General features: G+C 38.2%; 1 protein-coding gene across 1 annotated transcript; it reads right to left on the bottom strand.

Annotated features, from left to right (window-relative positions):
• Positions 1–4,713: 4,713 nt before the first annotated feature.
• Positions 4,714–15,869, bottom strand: LOC135470873 (orexin receptor type 2-like). Its single transcript, XM_064749921.1, has 6 exons — positions 15,504–15,869; positions 10,497–10,866; positions 6,756–6,873; positions 5,955–6,073; positions 5,091–5,252; positions 4,714–4,727 (listed from the first exon to the last, which is right to left on the bottom strand). Exons 1-6 carry the CDS (start codon positions 15,867–15,869, stop codon positions 4,714–4,716), a joined length of 1,149 nt encoding a protein of 382 aa, XP_064605991.1.
• Positions 15,870–20,229: the final 4,360 nt, after the last annotated feature.

The following is a 20,229-nucleotide window of genomic DNA, read 5'->3' on the forward strand; positions in this document are numbered from 1 at the left end:
TTTATAAGCTAATAAACACAAAAGCGTGTGTTCGAATCCAGTTCTTTTAAGGTTAGGTACAACTTCTTTGTTAGTCAAAGTGATTTCCCCCCACCCATAAAACTCAATCGTCACAACAGAAGGGAAATAGTCCTGTAAGGCTTTCTCATGTTTATATGCTAATAAACACGAGCGCACTCTGAAACAAACCTAATTTGAAAACGATCCTATCAGTGTAGCATATGGACGGTCACAATGCGGTGTATGCCAAGACCTGGATTCAGTGAATACCAAGCGGAACTCGTGTCTTCAACGTGTTATATTGCAGTTTATTACACAAAATGAAACAAATATATCACCGAACCTCAAACAAGATCTTATTACATACTGGACAGGTGATACATGTACACAGAATAAACGCATGTGCTACATGCAGTGTGCTTAGGCCTACGCGGGTGACAATTAAACCATTTTCATCCAGTATATGCTCACCGCATTGTATCATGCTGATGAAGGATTTACACACAGCATTACCACCGTGCCCGTATACCAGGCGCTTGTTAACACATGTAAGTCATAAACAAGTCAATAAACACAACAAAGCGTGGAGATAGACCTATAAACAGGCTGTTCCTAGTTCCTGGTACAAACACGCCGTTTCCAGGCCTAAAAATCTGAAGTGGTATACATGTAGTATTGGGCATTTTATTACACCCATAAATGATCATATGAAAATTTTATGTAAAGGCAAACACCAAAATGTTCAAGTCAGTCTGACCTACAGACCACACCTAGATATTTAAGATTACAGATTCAATATATATGTGTAAGATAGCGGTCATTTTATTTTTGAAGTCACGGATAACACAGGCCGCCAGTAGACACTCGCCAAACATGTACATTAGTTGCAGCTTCAGATAATAAAGTACTACCTGTAAGTTTACTGAAGAACAAAACGCACACACGCACATATATAGGCTCCGAGAACAGTGAACGGAGGGGAATATCTACAGTTCGGCTTATGTAAAATTTAGCTTGCTGTCACATAGTAGAGTGACAACAATTCATTGTAGGATCTCCTGTTCACAGTGAACTTCTGACAAGTGCTCCAGCGACCAAGAAAGGAATCGACCTTTTTTGTACAACTTTCAACTCGTAATAAGCTAGGGACAACGCCTACTACACTTGGTGCTGATGTTACCTGTATCGAGGCCAGCAGTGAAGAAGTGCAGCAGTGCATGGCCATTTTTCGATGTCTTTTTGGCTTTCTGGCAAGAATGTCTGATCCTGTAGATAATAGAACAATTCCCTCCTTGGCAAGAAGTGAGTATGTTGGTCTGGTAGCCATGTGGCCCACGTGCAAATGAATGGTTTGCAAACCGCCAAATTCCCAAGCTGAAGTCTTGCATATTCACTCGATGAAGTCGCGTAATAACAAAGTCGCGTAATAGAGCGAACAGTTTACTCTATAAGGTTGAACAAAGGAAATAAATAAACGATAGACTATGCAACAAATGAAAAATTCTTGAGAACTGCGTAAAACACATTCGAATAAATAAATCAAATAAATTATATAGGAAAGTTAAAAACCGATGACACATCTGAGAGTTTTATTGTTCAATTTCCAGGCAGTTTCGGCCATTGTTTAAACACTCGCACGCATGTAACTATAGACATGGCGAGGAATTATTTGTGCCGGCAGTAGTAAAGTTACTGATCGAAAGCAAGGACGAACGGATACACTTTTTGTTTTAAGGGTCTCCTGATGTCGGGATATATCCAAATTTGTATTCAGCCATATCTTGGTAGGGCCTATGTATTTAACAATGAAAAGTCCGAAATACACCTGATAGAATCTCCTTTACATGCACGGTATATGCCTAAATTATCATGTACAATTATCTTGCCCGGCACCCAATGTGTTTTTTAAGAATATCTTAGTTCATCCCGCTGAACACCACCACAGAAAATTTGGATGAATAATCTGACACTGATATTGCCGGAAATTTCCACAATGTAGGTAGAGTGCCCTATACAAATGACGTGCTGTTTTCTTAGTTTGTCATCAAGTGGATAATCTAAAAAGCAGCATATTCTAGACCATTCCATTGTCTTGGAGTATAATAAGAGAGAATTGCAACTGATGTAATAACTGTAGAATCTTGATATATTCTGAGTATTACATTGGTAATTCCTGTGGTAGACAGTTTGTGGAAAATGTCAACCGGGCATTGATACCCTTCAATGAGGTAGTTCACGAAGTTAACACTAGATATTGGCCTTTAAAAAGGCATTCATACTCTCATAACCTCACTTGCATATCATATATGCTCTGTCATTTTATTGTTGCGGAGAAATTTAGCATTCATGTAGGTTCGCCGATGAACTTTCGTCAGATTTGGAGAGAGCAGTCAGTCAATATCGTTGGCTGATGAAGGGGAGGGGGGGGGGGGGTCGGCAGAGCCACCGGTTCGACAGCCATCAAAGATAAAACTGTCAACTGTCTTGCAATGGCTTGGTGCTGTCTGTGAAGACGTTTCCTTTCTTCCACTTGAGATATGGAAAGCATACTACATTAGAGATGTAGTTGTAAAGGTGCTAATTGCAACTGATTGCACTACAAAGCACAAAGTTTTGGTCAGGAGTTGAATAGCAACTACTCGATGTGTTAAGTCGGTATAGCGAATAGTGTGGACCATTCGTTTTGATGTGCGTTAATGATTTCCCATTGTTCAAACTCGAGAATACCACGTCTTGTGTTGTGCACAAGCTATATCAGTTGTAAATGCCCCGAAAGGCTTCTGACCATTCTGAGAAAGCTTGTTCCCGTTTCCAAGAAAGCCGCAACGTGAAAGAATCGCTGTAATTAGCTTTCTTGGAAACAAAAATCCACACCGTTCTCCCAGAAAACCACTTTTATGGCGTTATTTCAGAAAGTTTATATTACAAAGCGACGGTGAATATATTTTCCTCACCGTCAAGACTGTACAAGAGGCGGAGAATAATGAAAAACTCCCAAGTGGTTCAAGAATCTCTTTAAGCCGAGATTACTAGGTCGAATTCGTGCAACATGTATGATGACAAAATTGCTATTAGGCAGATTTGTCGACTTGGAGATAACAAGCCATCGAAAGAATGCGAAAATCGGTTTAGTTACAAAGGTATATAACGAGTTGTAGGTTAAAGTATAGGACGTAAGCCTTTACCTTAAGGTCAACTTAACTACTGTGGTGTTAAACAGGTCATGTGTGTTACTCTACCCCATAAGCCTAATGCTATCCGTAAGCCTTATACGTAAGCTTAACGCAAGCGGACTGGATATGCAATGCTCGAGCTGGTGGGATTTGTGAGGATGCCAGGTTTGATGGACAGGCCTATATGTCGGAGCTGTAGCTCTGACTTGTCATTAGGGAGGGGTGTTTAAGGGAATTCATGCAGTGGTAAAGTGGAAGCTTTCTATAGAAATCAACATAGTAATCTGACAAATTTCCTTGTGTGAGTAGACATGTGTGGCCATTAACAATCCGCTGTGATCCATCATAATACTATGGCGTTTTTAAGAACCGCATAAAACATGACTGGGTCAATTTTGTTTTAATACACAGATCGATTTCAAAGTTTTTAATGAATGCTGTCCCCAATGCAAATGCTGTCCAAGTGTGAAGAAATATTTCTTAACAAAAAACCATGGACTCGTATAACAGGATAAAATTTAGTAGACCTACATTCAACTGCAGACTGGAACCGTGGATACCATACCAAGCCTTCTATAAATTCCAGAACAAATAAATAATTGGATTAAACAGATATATACAGACACATGCGTATACAATAGTAGTTGTTTAAGATAAAAGGAGCCCAAAAAGTAATTAGCAAGTGCACTGTCTGAACAATAAGAAAATGTTGAATGACAAGGCTAACTCTCAGAGTTCCCCCGTCATTGATATTCTGTTGGCTCTCTCCGCTGTGTTAGACAATTTCGTAAGATTAGTGTGATCATTTCTATTTACAGATAATCTTACACATTTATGGCGGTGGACGAGGCTTTACAAGTTTATCGACCAAATAGATTTTGTATATATACTGGACAGAATAATACATACAATCGTACAATATTGCTGAAAACTGTACAAAACACACACATGTGCACATTATCACATATGGAAGTTCTTATACAGTACTATAAATACCACATACATTTTCCTGCTGTTAATTAGCGACTTGTTTTTGTCGAAAATATAACGCAACTGTCAATACATGGTATTTTCCTTACAACATTTAAAATTAATTATACACCTATGTAATTGTCGTGTTACAAACATGAAAGGTGCATTAGATTGATTGGGACTTTTTTATACACTGACACTGTATCACATGGGCAGGGTACATCGCCTTGTAGATGAATTTGTGGTAAGCATTCACTTCTGAAATGTATATCTCCTACCACACAGTGTAACGATATTCATGTTTCCCTTTTCTATTTCACAAATCATGTACAGTCCGTGTTGCTCCTTGTATCACAATTTAAGTTGTTATTTAAGTTCAAGTATATGATTCAGCACTTGGAGTCTTAAAAACAGCCTCACTTCCGTACACGTTATGACCACTTCAAACATCTGCGTTATATTTCACTCGTTTTTGTAAGCTGTAGGATGAAGGACAGTTATTGGTAAGTCGTCTGTCTTAAGGCTTTCCACCCCGTATGATGTCCGTGCCAATACTGATGGTAAATGATCAGGCAGACCTCTCTGAAAGGGCAACAAAACAGATTCCCACTATTTACTTCGGGTCTACTGATATAATGTGAGCACAAAAGCAAGACGACGCCCATGACATCAATGTTGTTGAAATCCTGCTATTTCCACGACTTTACACATTTGTTCTTTTTGTTTAGGGACATGTGCGCTCAGATATACGTGTTTTTATCAACGACGCAGTAAGCAATGATATCTAGCAGATGGCACTGTGCTCTTCTCACCAAAGGCAATCACTGATGGGATCGCAAAAAGCTTATTTGTGACGCGGCCAAACCAGAGACGACATCCCTCTCACTTGTTCTGGCATTTAGCTGTAAACATTTCTTCCATGGTTGTCACCATTGCAACGCTTACCAGAATGGTGTTTAGGCGACATGGTCGTTAGTGAAAACTGCTCTGTTCTGGTGTTGTTTGCATTACTATAGGAATACCGGTAACTCTCGCATGGTGATTTAGGTGGTCTGCCCCGCGAAAGACAACAAGAACAGGCATCCCGAAATTCCTTGCGAAATTTTCCTAAATTGTGAACAGAAAGAAAAGTGGCTCAATTACTGGTGTTATTTTCAGCAACAAATAGTAAACTGTTTACAAATTTAACATAAATGGATGTAAAGGAATTCAGCTAGTGAATAATTACTGGATCCAGTTTCTTGTTCAACACCGTATTCAAGAATGTTTCACCTGTAGGTTGGCCTTGAGCAGTGGAAGAAACCAGAGTGCGCGGGATAACCATGAATCCATGGATCACAAGTTACTGACGAGCTTTATCGCATGCGGAACACAGGTTTGCAAGCCATAAGTGATCTTTGACGAATGTGAGAGTGTGTGAATAGCCATACCATTGCTGTACGAACTTGGAACGAGAAAAAGGAATCTACATATCACGCCAGGAAATGAACTCACAACTCCTGTTGCCTCCTGGTAATTAGAAACTGGCCACTGGTGAGGGTTGATCTATAGAGCTATAGTTTTACAACAACGCACATGTACATTTGTGGATGTAGCTTTTGAATCACGGCAATGTAAAGTGGAGTAGTTTTCATTTATAATAATAGACAAAGGTTCAGGGATGTGTTAAGGATAGAAGGACGGAAAAACTATAACCTAATCTTCTCAGACAACGATAACTTTTGCAACAAGATGCAGTGGCATATACCTGCTGATGTAGAAGGTACACACGGTACAGTCAAAAAAAAAAAAAAACGAAACAAAACTTACCACTCATGAAGTTGTAAATGACAGGGTTCAACGCACTGTTAAAGTAGCAGAGGAAATGCGAACCTAAGGCCAAAACCCTAGTTAAGGTAGGGGATAAAGAATGAAGCTGTTGAGTATATCTGTAAAAGAAAGCCAAAATGGAGAGGATTAGAACGTTTGTGTAAGAGGATAACTTTATTACCTAAGGTGGTGTAGGGGTACACCTCCCGCCTACAGCCATCTCTACAATTCGCCTTACATGTAGCAGTTATCATTTGACTGAAATCATGTTTCAAACCTAGAGATCTTTGACCCCATTGTCTCATACACACATTCGAAGCTGAAGTCATGAAGTGTCTTACAACTTACACAGATACATTTCTTATTATTATACTTGAACTGATCATCTCAAGACAAGACATTAGTCCTATACCTTATGGCATACGAATACATAAGATTTAGATACATTAAAATTACATTTGTACTGGCTAAAAAGAACAGGCGAGATGTCCCAAAAACTTAGATGTATTACGGTATTATTTGAAGGAGTAAAAAGAAAGGCACTAGCTCCTGATATGAACAAGTGTGACTGTGTCCTTACATAACGCAGATGATGTGACAAAACCAACTGTGATTTACACCACGTATATGCAGGGATATTTGGTTTAGTACGGTCTTTTGTATGGGAAAGTTTATATACATGTAGTTAAAATGAAAAACGTTTATGTTGTCACACAAATTGACATGAAATTGGACAATACATGATTAAATGTATAAAAGGAACATGAGCAATTATATTTTAAAGTATAAAGACTCTCTTACCGCAGTATATTCAAGAGATGGACAGGGAAATAACAGACGAAGAAACACACCACAACGGCGATTAGCATCTTCGCTGCCCTGCGTCTAGACTGAATCTTCTGATCCATTGGTTGCGAGCCTGAACAAATTAGCATAGGTTAGAATACCATATTCAAATATGGATTGCTCTAAAATTATAGAAATTCGCTCACCATTACTTTCCATATAATTCTGTAAGAAGCCTCTGAAACATCCTGTACCCATAAATGTGATCGTCATCACACAGGTGATCAGTTGTTACCTCAAACGACCTCAAACTGGATCTGATGCAACAAAATCATTAGGAATATATTATGGCATCTCCGCATATGTTTATGTCTTCACAGGTTCCATTCAAAGCAGTAAAGGCTGATCTCCTTGGCCCATGAGGTCATAGTTTCGAATCCTGCTCTTGCTAGATCGAGTCAGGAGCCAAGATGTTTTTCATCTTTACGACTGTCGTCGTATTAGTAAAAAAATTCTGTAGTATGACGTTAAGCCCAAGTAATCGAGGCAGCAAAGCCAGGTGGAGTGCATCTTAACTTTAACTCGTTTGGTGCGCTATAAAACAAACCTGTGTGTATACCCAAAGCATGACGCGTAAACCAGGGCCGAATTCGAACAAGCGATCTCGTTACGTCAAGTGCTTGTAGAGCGACAGCTAAGTCAATCAACACTGTATTCTTTGAAGTATACACGTATATACCTAAGTGGACCTATTTGGAGCGGTGAGCTGTCGGCTGAAAGGATGAACAACCAAATACACCGCATGCTCAAATAAAGAGCTACCAATGTTCCTGGCAAAAAAATACAAGTCATGTTACAAAGCATAGATGCCTAACATTCAAGATCTAACACAAATTCTATATTTAATTACGAGTAAGTTTGAAAGCATCGATGGTTATTAGCGTCTAGACCTCCGGAGATCCTGAAGACTCATCAACAAATATCCGAGTTGCACTTATTGTAAAACAGTCGAACTTGTATTGGAAGCGATTGATTCTGTTAGTCTTTTCACGCCAGTATATTCATGACATGCAATCGGCGTATGCAAAACCATTCCAACAAAATTGGTATATCTACATGTATTATTTCTTTTATACTGCTATTTCAATGAATGTATACACACACACACACACACACACGCGCACACACACACACACACACATATATATATATATATATATATATATATATATATATATATATATATATATATATATAATATATATATATATATATATATATATATATATATATATATAACTTGGGGTAAAATCAACACATGCATGTCTATCTGACCTCTGTGCCGCCTACAACTAACCGGTGCGAAATATTAACAGCCATAGTCCAAACATATTCTCCTCAAGGGCACGGGTTTACCAGCCCACTACAGTTTTCTCTTTGACAACTGTGAGAATATTTTCTAAAGTATAGAATCAGCACAGCTGGCGTCTGATGCCGTATTACACCACCCTTTTTTCTCAATCTAGTTCCATCACTCACGGCTATTTTTCGCCTCCCGTTTTTGCGCCGCCGTCCTTTTCAAAATCTTACAAATTCATCAGCTTAAAGTTGAGCCCCAACCATTTTCATGTCACTTTGTGTTTTGTCTGCTTGAGGAAATGAGAAAACACAACAGCATATCTGTTTCCAATACTACAAGGTAACTGGCATTATTAATTCCAAGTGCTGTTTTCATCGTCATATGACTGAGACCTTGTTAACTACGAGGTTAAACCCCAATACGGTGTAGCCGTTTTTTTCCCACAAACTTTGAAAAATAAATAGGTTGATGTCCGTTTTTTGCACTCATTATATCTTTACAGACCTTGCATCTCACACCTACATGGATTTTAACAGATCGCAGAAAGGCACTTTTAAGGGTAAGGTGTAAAAAAATCCACAATGTGATGTTTTATTTCGAACGTTACAGTTCTCTTTAGGTAATGTATTTTTCATGTTGATCTTGGATGGACAGAATTACGGTTTGTAGCTGTATAGAGTTAATAGACAGTGATGCAATACGTCAAATGGTAGATGATAGCGCTGAAATCATTTTAACTACTTTCAAAGTAGTCCAGACGATTGACCCAAATGGCATGTACGGTCAAGTAGACATCACAACCATTGCTTCCGAATTAGCTTTCTGAATGTCTATTGGCAAATCACTCTTTAAATCGTCACGCATTTTTTCGCTAACTGGTCAGCTATTTATGGACCAAGGCTTTGGGGAATCCGTCAGTGACATATGGCCGAACAGCGTACAGCTATCAGTATAATCGTTATAGATTCTTCATCCCATGATCTAATATCTGTAATCTAAAATAAGTCTGTGCAAATCTGTGCAATGCTAAAGCACAGAACCACTAAATCCTAAAGTAAGAAACGTAGAATTTAATTTCCTTCAACCCAAATGGGGCTTATTATTTGAAAGTGTGCTTGGATAACACTGCTGCATTAAATGGCTTCAATTACATTTCGTGGGGTTGTTATGGTTGTGATGCTCATTATGTTCACATAGGCCTACATATTCGTCGCATGTGTCAGACCTACAAGGGATTCCCTCACTGCGAAAACGACACGCACCCTTACAGCACATTTGATGTCAAAGTACAGTAATGCTTTTGATAGGAGAGTTCTCAAAAGATTCCTAGCAGTATAAAATGTAGCGCCACTGCCTAAAGAATATCTCAGTCAATGAAACAGCTGCAATTTGAGCAATGGAGGTTGTCAGTACTAGTCCCTGTGTTGTCAGAGCGGGGAGGTAACAAGGGTCTAGGTACTGAATTCAAACATGGCCAGCAATTTCACCTCTCCACATACCTGCCAAACCCTCTTAGAGTAAATTTAACACAGCGATTTCGGGCTTTGCCGTAAATTGTGATCAAAATTATTCTTAAATATTCAAACTGATAGAATTTTGACAGCTAATTCTGTGCTGTACAATTTCTGTCAAGTTAGAGCATCCTCCATTAAATCTGTTGTTTTGTTCAGAAGGTTAAAGTTTTGACTTAAATCTACAATGGCTGCATGAAACAGTTCCTCGGATTGTAAAGGAACCGCGGGAGCTACTTTGGAACAGTGACATGACATGCCAAGGGCTGTTTTCGCCTTGTGAGATCTATTGTATATAGTTAAGCTTGTCATATAAATCTTTATTAAGGTCAAGCTTTTTGTTTGTTTATTTATCTGATTAGTGTTTTATCCCATACTCAATGAAACTTCAATTATACGACGGCGGTCAGCAATATGGGTGGGAGGGAACCAAACGGAGCCCTGGGGAATCTCAGGAGCTTCTGTAGGCTGTTAGCAGACGTTTTCACGTACAACTGGAGAGGAGCCAGCATAAGCTGGATTTGAACTCACACCGATCGCATTGGTGAGAGGCCCCTGGCCCCGGGATCACGAAACGATCTTAGAAATTTTAATATAATTTAAATTTGGTATGTTCCTTTCCGTTGTTTTACCTGAAATTCGTTGTGCGATAACTTACTCAGGATTTACGTTGTCAAGTAAAATTTCCACTACGTTACATCCAAAATAACAATTTTTAAGTGACTTGAATTTTTTACTTAAATCTAAGATCGTTTTGTGATCCCGGGTCCTGAGTCATTACGCCAGTCAAACACTAAGCGGGCTTTTCTTACAAAATAAATACCAATACTAACATTAATGGGGCAGATCACTTGCACTTGCATGAAAAAAACATGTCACACTTACTACATTCTACAGCTCCAGGAATTTGGTTGCGCCATAGCACAATGACGATGTGGATGTACGCCACAGCTAACAATCCTCCTGGAATAAAGTACAGGCCGATCATCACAAATAGCTGGTAATGTTGTTGTTTATCTGGGTCCGTTGGTCTACAGATGATCAACAGGTCTGATACGTTCGCAGGAACGGTTCGATGGGTGTCCATGAATACTGCTTCCGGGATGGCGATGATGATAGAGATGATCCAAATGATGATGATCATGTTTCTGGTCCGATTGGCTGTTGTTTTAAACTTCAGTGGTAGACAGATTGCATACCATCTCTCCACGGATATAGCACTGAGAGTAAGAACGGAGACTGACACGGAAACAACCTGTAATTCAAGGTGGCACATATTAAAGTTTTTATTTTTCGTTCCCATGTACTTTAGTGGTGTCCAGTTTTATGTCGTTAATCATTCCATATGCAATGTGTTGACCGCAGTAATTGTAATAAGGAACTGGACAGTGCATGGTTTGGGAATTCACACAGGACTATATTTCCTAGGCGCTCGAACTCTCTAATTCATCATCGAGAGGCTAGAAAAAAGTTTTTGTCACTGTTTATATTTAATATGGATATTTTTGTCGCATACTGCATTCACAAGACTCGAAATTGCTTTGAGCAAAGTGCAACGTGCTTCTTGCATGAATGTGGTAGTTTTAAACATATACGGTGGTGGGTATAAATGGGAAATCCATGTCATTGGTTTAAAGTTCTATAAGTACATTCTCCTGGACAATGATCAGCGTATAATTACATACAGTCGACAACTGCGTACGCAACTGTCGTTGATCCAAGGTTCTAAAATAGTTAGGCCTAAACGATCAATGATGCACTTAGGCTAACTGAGGGCACATCTGCAACTTGTCAGATTAGTCAGTAAGCCGGTTGACCGTGTCGAAATATTTGCAAAATTAATTGATTTGCGATTAACATTCGAGTTTGCGATTTACATTGGCAAGTCGCATTCACACATACGAATCTACAAAGCTATGAATACACGAACTAATAACAAAAGAGATCATCTGATAAGGGGTATCAATATACTAAGTAACAACGGTAAAGAAAAGATTCCATAATTTTAGCCAAACCCGACTATTTACAAATGGATAATATTCGGACTAGAATTCTCTGCTTTGATATCAGGCAATGGACGACTGTCGCATATTTGCCTCTGAGGGTTACCAGTAGATGCTCTTATTGATCGCATAACCAGTTATCGTATTAGGAAGTGAGAAGTGCGACGGTCGCTAAATGTGGATCAGCATGCCTTAGTTTGGGGAAATTCTGTACATTAGGGCCAACCTTTTCTTTCAAAAACTTCATTTACTGAGCGATAGCCTGCGGCAAAAGATCAAAACAGGTTAGGATCAAAGACTGTCAACATTTGATCCCCTGGTAGTTTATGTGCCATCAAGATAATTATTCAAACCGATGAGCCTCCACTGGAAGGATCTTTCGAAAACCTTCGGCATATCAATGCGTGGTCTTGTCATCAAGAATAAGACGCCTAAATTATGGCTTCAGTTTTGCCGATTCTGGACGCGAATCTATAATTTTCAAAACGCTGAATGGCAATGTAGAAAAAGGAAAAGTCTAGCCACGCGTTCCACTTTCCTATGTTCCGGCAGAACCCAATTTTCTTGCAATGCTGATGGCAATGATAAGAACCACTTAACTTGGTACATATTGTGGAAATAACATGCCTGACGAGATAAATCGAGGCGCCAAGTGAATTTACAGTACAGCCAATAAACGTCAAACACGAAAAGGTTGATATAGATAAATGATAATTTTTTTGACATCATAAAAAGTGTGAAGAGAACTGCACGTGCATCACAATGGTTCAAGGTTACTGTGGTCACTAGCTAAGGAAGCCTTCATTGTTGTTATAGCTCTTTAGTAGAACTGGTAAGACAGAAGAAGTCGAGTATTTCTTGGCTGAGCGCCTGATTTTTTTGAAACTTCTATATCTAAAGGTTGCAGAAGATATTGTGAAACAAGAGCAATCTATTGATTCGTCGATGGATTATTTGATGATTTAGTTACATGCAAGCTATGAAATGACATACTGATGTTCACTTAGAGATTGTTGATTTTCGCCGCAAGCTGCCTCACTGGCATGTGTTAGCAGTGTACAACTGTCCAAGTACAGGCAACTGGACACGATCTGTATCGAATAACTCCTGATGCATTTACATGATTTAATAAATGCTTCATTGCATGGTATACGCTAAAATATTCGCCAATCACCAATAAAGGGTGCATGACCTTGCATTAAAATACCGGATCTGATCAATCATCTGCAAAAGGAAGTAATTATACAATTTGTGTGCCCATGCAAGTGGATTGTTCGACTACTTAAAATTGCATATGCTACTGGCACTGAAGTGCAGTTCTGGGTAGAGTAATTTTAGGTCTATGTATTGTTCGACAACTTAAAATTGCATGTGCTACTGGCACTGAAGTGCAGTTCTGGATAGAGTAATTTTAGGTCTCAGGTTGAACTTCTCGAACACGTTATTATTTTAATGTCTTTCTTTTCAAAGGTCTCAAAATATGGGGGAACTACTGTGATCGCTGATGGGAGAAATTTCCAATCAGGTATTAAAGAGCATCTTATATCACTATGACAAGAAGCGAGATATCACGGCATGTTCCTCAACGTTGCGAAAGAGCTTTCGATAATGTTAAGTGTTTCCATCTTAAACGATTCTCCATCTTTCAAACATTCCTATGCTTTTTATGCAATATAGATTGAACTCAGAAGAGGACCAGAGGAAGATGGCCTTTTATCGCATGGAAAAATGCCGCCTCAGCCCTGATCTAAATATGTGATACAAATATATTAAAACAGAACGAACGTTAAGTATTTCATGTAAGAGTTTCATATCAAGTGTCTACATCCCTTAATGAAAAGGAAAACGGTTCTGTGTAAGCGCATGGTTCTTTGAAGCGAATGGTTGCCTTGTTGTATATGGTCTGAGCTAAACAATAGGTGTTGTCGGCTCAATCGATGCTCATCGTATCCAGTTTTCATTTCGCAAGTAACTCTAAGCATTCGTCTCGGCATGCCCAATAAATTAAAAGTTGGATTTCTTGGCAGGTTATTACTCTACCCGCGTCACTTAAATCTGAGAATTTCTTCATAATAAAAGAAAGTCTTTCCAATGAATTTTTTGTAGTTATTACTGACCGAAGAATAGCACGACCTTTTCCAAAAAAATAATAATTTCTCGTTTTAAATAAATACACGGCCAATAATGGTATTGTCGCCACCGTAAACATAATTACCTGCAGAACAAAATAGGCATATTACCATAATATTACAAAAAAATGTAACAAATCATTTCATTTCTACTGAGGGACGTGTCTTTTGGTGGGGTGAAAACAGGCTCAATTTATTTTTTTTGTGATTAATCAGTTTATTTTTTTTTCATGCTTTGGGATGTATTGTGTTTACCTTTAAGTAGGCCTAAATTAACTGGATTAGCCAAACTGGGCCTAAGAAACTATTTTCTCATAACGCTTTTTGCATGTGTAGACACAGTTATATCTTCACACCGACTTGCCATATAGCAGAATCAAGAAAAAATATCATTATCAAAGTATGCAAGGAATATATGCCACATTGTGGTACTGAAACTGTTAAAACCCAAGGCGACCAATAAGACAACGGCATGTGTCCTTAGCAAGGCTTCTCGCCAATGAAGTAATTTATTGTTACCACATGCCATCAGGTGAAAACTGGATAAAACATCGATATGTGTTCATGTCCTTTATACCCTGTCAAAGACGTGAAATAAATGTCATTCCGGACATTTAATTGTCAAATGGAAAACCAAATTTTGTTTTACACAAAGTTATTTAGTCAGGACGAAACCTCCTCTCGCAAATTCTGCTTTATGTGAGAAATGTCTGACATATACCCTGGGCAAAGCCAGTCAAAGATGGATCAGATAACCTTACGCAATGGTCTCGAACAAGTAATCAAAGGCTAGGCGTTTTCATTTACTCTGCCAGGGATAACTTCCTAAATGATACAGAATTAGCCTTTGTAAACTTCAACTCCAAAGAACCAAGACACCTCATATTCCTATTAACATGAAGTTAATAACGGGTAACAATATGGGGGCTAAGTTCGGAAATAAATTTGGTCAGACCAAGCATAGGTGCATATACAAATATAATCAAGGATTTGGAACATTTTGTGGATGTTCTCCAGTGACCTTAACCTTTGGACTAGGATTACACTCTGCCTGAATATGATGAGAATCCACTGAACCAAAAGTAGTCTGCTAAAAAAAAAATTCAAAAGCCTCACTGAATCCTATATTATCACTATTTATCAACATAATACATTCCACCATACACTGATACCCGTCTGTCCATTTAGTCTGTGCCACCAGTTTTGTATACTGCAAAATCGTTCCATATCTTGAGTTTAATTTTCATCTGATTGTCTTTTTTTCTGTAGCAGTTGCTTAGTTTAAAGGATAAGACCATACTTAAAAAGTTACAATCTTCCCTGTGGATCTTCTCACAAAAAGACGTACACAAATTGGTTCGGGTATTCACGAAGTGACTTTTCAACCTACCCAATGACATTTAGTGAATTTAAGGTGGAAGTTTTTTAGATCAAGCACGAGCAGGTGGTATAACATCCAATTAAAACCGCTATAGGCTCATTTTGTCTCTCTTCAAACGTATGCGTTTATTCGGCAGTAAAACCTTGGGTCCATTCAAGAAAGCCAACTTTTACTTTATCCAACAGTTAGTTGATTTGAACTATTATTTTTGACCATTAGGAGTTAAAAATAAAAACTTCTAAGTAGTCTGTTCTTTAGACAAATCCGTCACAGCTGCTATATTTTTAAGCATAAACTGAACTGTATACAAACTTTTGACTAATTCTTACAAAAAAAAAACGATTAGAAATTTAAAAAAAATATATAAGCAAAGTCTTACCTGCAGAAACTGTAGAACTTTGCACATCTCTCTTCCGATGAACCAGGACTCCATGACGTCATGAACCAGAGTAGGGGGTAACACCAAAACCACAACGAGAAAATCAGCAACGGCCAAGTTAACAATAAAGTAGTTTGTAAAATTCCGCATTGTAGAGTTTCGCCAGACAGCAAAACACACTAAAAAGTTCCCAACGATGCCAACAATGAAAACAACAGCAAACAAAACGATGACAAACCATTCAAACAGTTCAGGTTTTACATAATCCTCAATCTCATTCACGTAGTCTTCAATTGGACATACATCATAGTCACATGTAACGTTTGCATATCCGTTTCCAGTTTTGTTGCCTTTCATGAGACCCATCTTGAAATATACAGTAGAAGGAAACAATTCAGCCGACTTCCACGTTTTGGGTTAGATGAAGTGTGTCATACGAAATCAGAGTTCAATCACGTTTAACCATTTCAGGACAGGGTTATTGTTCAAAATTCCACATGGCTCCAATATCTGGTATTAGGAAAAGAGATCGCTGATGTCCAAACACTGTGATTTTACTCAAGAAAGTGACAGTATCTCTACCAGACAGTATGAATATAGTCTGGATTTCGCAGCCGGGGTTGCTGTCTGTCTTCTACATATAACATCAGCAGAGATTAAAATGCCACATATATAAACAATAGATCCGCTTTCTGACTTTCAAGAAAATGTGTGCAGTTTAGGAGAATCTCATTACGTAAATGCTCTGCTAATCGTACATTACAGAAATGTTCCCCTTGGTATGAGAATGGCTATAACTGGATACCTGTGTGGGTATATAAACAACTCTACTTGGAATAGTTTCAGACGGGATTTATCCCAGTAGTAATAATTAAATACTCTAGAGGTGATCGTAAGCTCATCAGATCATCACAGCTTCATGTAATGATTTGAGCCGTGACCAAAGAATTGTCGGCAGTATGGGTATTCGCTGCAGTAGAACAACGTAACTCTGTGTCTTCAGTGGCTAAGCAACATGTCTCTGAACCTCTTGTCAAATGATTGCTTATTGTTTCCTTGTGTCCTTTTCTTCTGTTTTTAAAAAAAAATCAATAACAGTCTCGCTGAGTGAAGTCAACGGTTGGTCTATCTCGCTACTGTAAATGACTTGGGATTCTTTATGCTGCCGTTCCAAAACAGCTAAATTCCGTTAGATTTATATTACCCATGCCAACTAGTAGCATTATTTACTGGGTCCAACAGCGAAGACAAACAGCACCAGCTATTAGCTGGTTGTGAAGTAGGGTATTCTTAAAGGTGCCGGATTCCTTACGTCGATGATTGCCTGTCTCGTGCCACAGCCACAACCAACCTCTTCTTGTTGACTGGATGGACTGGAAATACAGAAAGAAGGAGGTTTAATCATAATAATCAACACTTGGACATATTCAATGTCTTGACAAATGTTATAAGCTGTTTATTCTTAAGTCTTTAAGATTAAAGAACCCCAGGAAATATACTATTTTAAACATCTGTCAGTTGAACAGCAATAGGAGTAAAAATAAAATCTGGGTCCATAAAATGAAAAATGATAAAGATACACAAATGTTAGCGTTTTATGCTCTTTTATGTTACAGACAAGAATAACATGTGCATGGACGCAAATTACCAAGGTGGCCAAGCTCCATTGTGGTTGACTTTTGAAAGATGGTAACATGTATATGCATGACACTATAGGATTAATCAAACAATGGTTTAGCAGTGTCATGAAAAAGTGAACAAAGGTATTTGTTAATCATGTGGACGGTGCCTCAACTCATTGGTTTTACTACGGCAGCCCAACTGTGTCTGAATGTTCGTGCACTGAATATATATATATATATATATATATATATATATATATATATATATATATATATATATATATATATATATATAGTTGCACTGAAGTTAGGCCAGAAAAAAATGTTGGCTGAAAGCTTCACAGAGCAGAGAAAAAATCTTTTTATAAGCCGGAAGAAAAAGGGAACCAGAGTTCAAATAAACACGACACACGTCCCAACAAATGCATGTGTTTGAAATGTATAAAACTGATGAGGGGCACCTTCATGGATGTTGATTATAGGTATGTGGTTACCTTGACAACGGCACAAGGGGACAAATAACTCAACTCAGCGTATAAAAAAAAGGAATGAAAAGAAAAGAAAAACCCAAAGTGGACAGTTATAAAGGGTATGTGTAAATTCATATCATCAACGCTCATCAGTCTGGTCTAAGATGTACTCAGCTGCAACATTTTCTTGCAACACTTTTAACAACAACAGACAAATACAAAACGGGTCTTCTCCTTTTAAATACACGGGCGATCTAAAATAACACACTTCATTGTCAGAATGTTGCATAATTCAGATTTTTTAAGAAACCTATTTTATTCCCAAGAGAATTGGAGTTAATACCGTATTTGATTGATAAGATTACCTCTCAAATGTCTTACCACTTCCTCTGAACGATGTTCATGCTGTAAGTTCACGGATCTTAATTATACCTGGTGATAGCAGATGATGGCAAATTGGCCTCCCTTTTTAAAGAAAATTTCTCTAGAAACTATCATATATAATCATATTGTCAGTGATAGTAGATACACAAGAATAAGACAAGTATGAGAGTTAAAGTTTCATAGTGACACTTAATGTACTCTAGCTCGACGAGACATATGATGACATCCCGGAAAATGAATAGCCCATGACAAATGAGACCGCGTGTTCTAACTCTTGCTTGTTCCACGGTGGTTTAAGTCAAGAAGTTTGCTAATTACTTAGTGGGGTGCAGTAATGCCCCTCCTGGTTCTTTTCGGTTGCTTTACTTATAAATCTGATAGTGGTCATAAAATTAACGTATCACTGGTGAAGACGTTCAACACAAGGTGAAATGTATAATTCATTGCTACACGTGAAAGAACATATGTGCTTCACACAGCATTTTTCGTTGTACATTTGCCTTCAGGTAAATGTAACTTCCAGGCAAGTACTCCTAATAAACAGAATGTATGTGAACCAGGAAGTAACAGTATCATAATTAAAGACATTATCATGTTAATTGTATTAACACTGATCGTGCAACAATACGCTACATAAGGTTAATAGAGCCGCTGTGTTAGTGACAATCAATCTTCAGTTTTCACAGAAAATTCAATGAAATTAGGTCTCGTTACTACTGATTGCTTACAGCAGATCGCTGAAGGGGGTGACCTCTATTCGAAGCTCGGTACCAGAGTTAATTATTCCTAGTAAACTTAATATCATACTTAATAAAGCAATTTTGATTAAGACTGAAAGATAAAATCACGTGACTTTTCGATGTCTGACCGTGACCATTAATTCCGCGACGGAATCCCAGAATAGTCTCCATTTGCTATTTTGCCTCCCTGCATTCATCGGAACTGAACCCCGGGTGACATCCATCATACAAATTGATGGTTGGTCTTTTATTACGCCGAACATTGCCCCATCACGTACAGAAGACGGCCCCTTTCATGCCAAATACAGAAAATCAGGGCGTGATGGTCAGGGGCGATACAAATCACTACTAATTGAATCATGCTGAGTGTCGCCTGAGGACGAAATAAACTGCACGGGCCAATACATATGATAATGCGTTAGCCTCAGATTCCCCAAACTGGAATGTGCGTTGGTGACTGGAAGTTGTTATTATGTCCTTGTAAAATACATACTGAGAAACATATGTTGTAAGTAACTTCAGGCCAGTTAATTACATCAACTGTTTGGTGTTCAAAGCCCACTTAAATTCAGGTGAACCGAAGTACTAAATCCGACGAATGTAGTTGGCCTACATATATTAGAAGCTTGTGCATTGTACTTTGAAACACACTTAATGCTCCAACGGAGAATTCTTTCTCCTTATTTTGACACTGTATCTGACATTTGATATCTGTAATGTCAACAGTAGTATCGCGCAGAATTTGAATGCAAATTCTATCTGATATCACTTTCATAAGAGTTTGTTGGGGTTTGTGACACATTTTACAAATTCGCATGCCATGCATTTTCGTCTCATTGTGCACCACGACAGTGTTTGAATATTTGATTCATTTTGTTTTACAATCCGGCTGAAAATTTGTGATATGGGAGGTCTGCACATGGAAAAAAAGTGAAAAGTTTGTCCCGCTTCAATCAATGTACATACCAATAAGCAATATACATAATAAGTGTACCATAGTAGGAAGATAACATCGACTTATACAAAGTTATACACTAGAATACCTACATGTGATTCTAGATGCAGTCGGTCATTGAACAGTTAAGGAAAAAGTGTGTCTGAAATACAGCTTTGCTCGACGTGACGTCCGGTATTCCTTAAAGGCATAAGACATTTAATCAATCTAACAGAAGTTTAGCTATGTCAGCAAGTCAGATTTTTCGTAACCTTAATTCGTTGTCCTTTGTAGCAGACTTCTTCCGTCATTTCGTCCGGAAAGGCTATTCTATTCTTGGGATAGCACAACTGCACTATTCGTTTGAAGTTGAATTGTCTCATATTCGTATAACATCAAGATGGGGAATTTCGTTAACTAAGTGAAATAAAAAACTTATGTAAATACATTACTTTCGAGATGAAAAAACATCAAACATAACTTCCCTTTCCATGAATATGGTCATTAACGCAACTTTCTTCATGATTTATATCATGAACACAACAAATGGTCTGAAGATATCATCTCATCACGCTG

This window comes from Liolophura sinensis, chromosome 7 (genome assembly GCF_032854445.1).
Source record: "Liolophura sinensis isolate JHLJ2023 chromosome 7, CUHK_Ljap_v2, whole genome shotgun sequence".
Taxonomy (NCBI): Eukaryota; Metazoa; Mollusca; class Polyplacophora; order Chitonida; family Chitonidae; genus Liolophura; species Liolophura sinensis.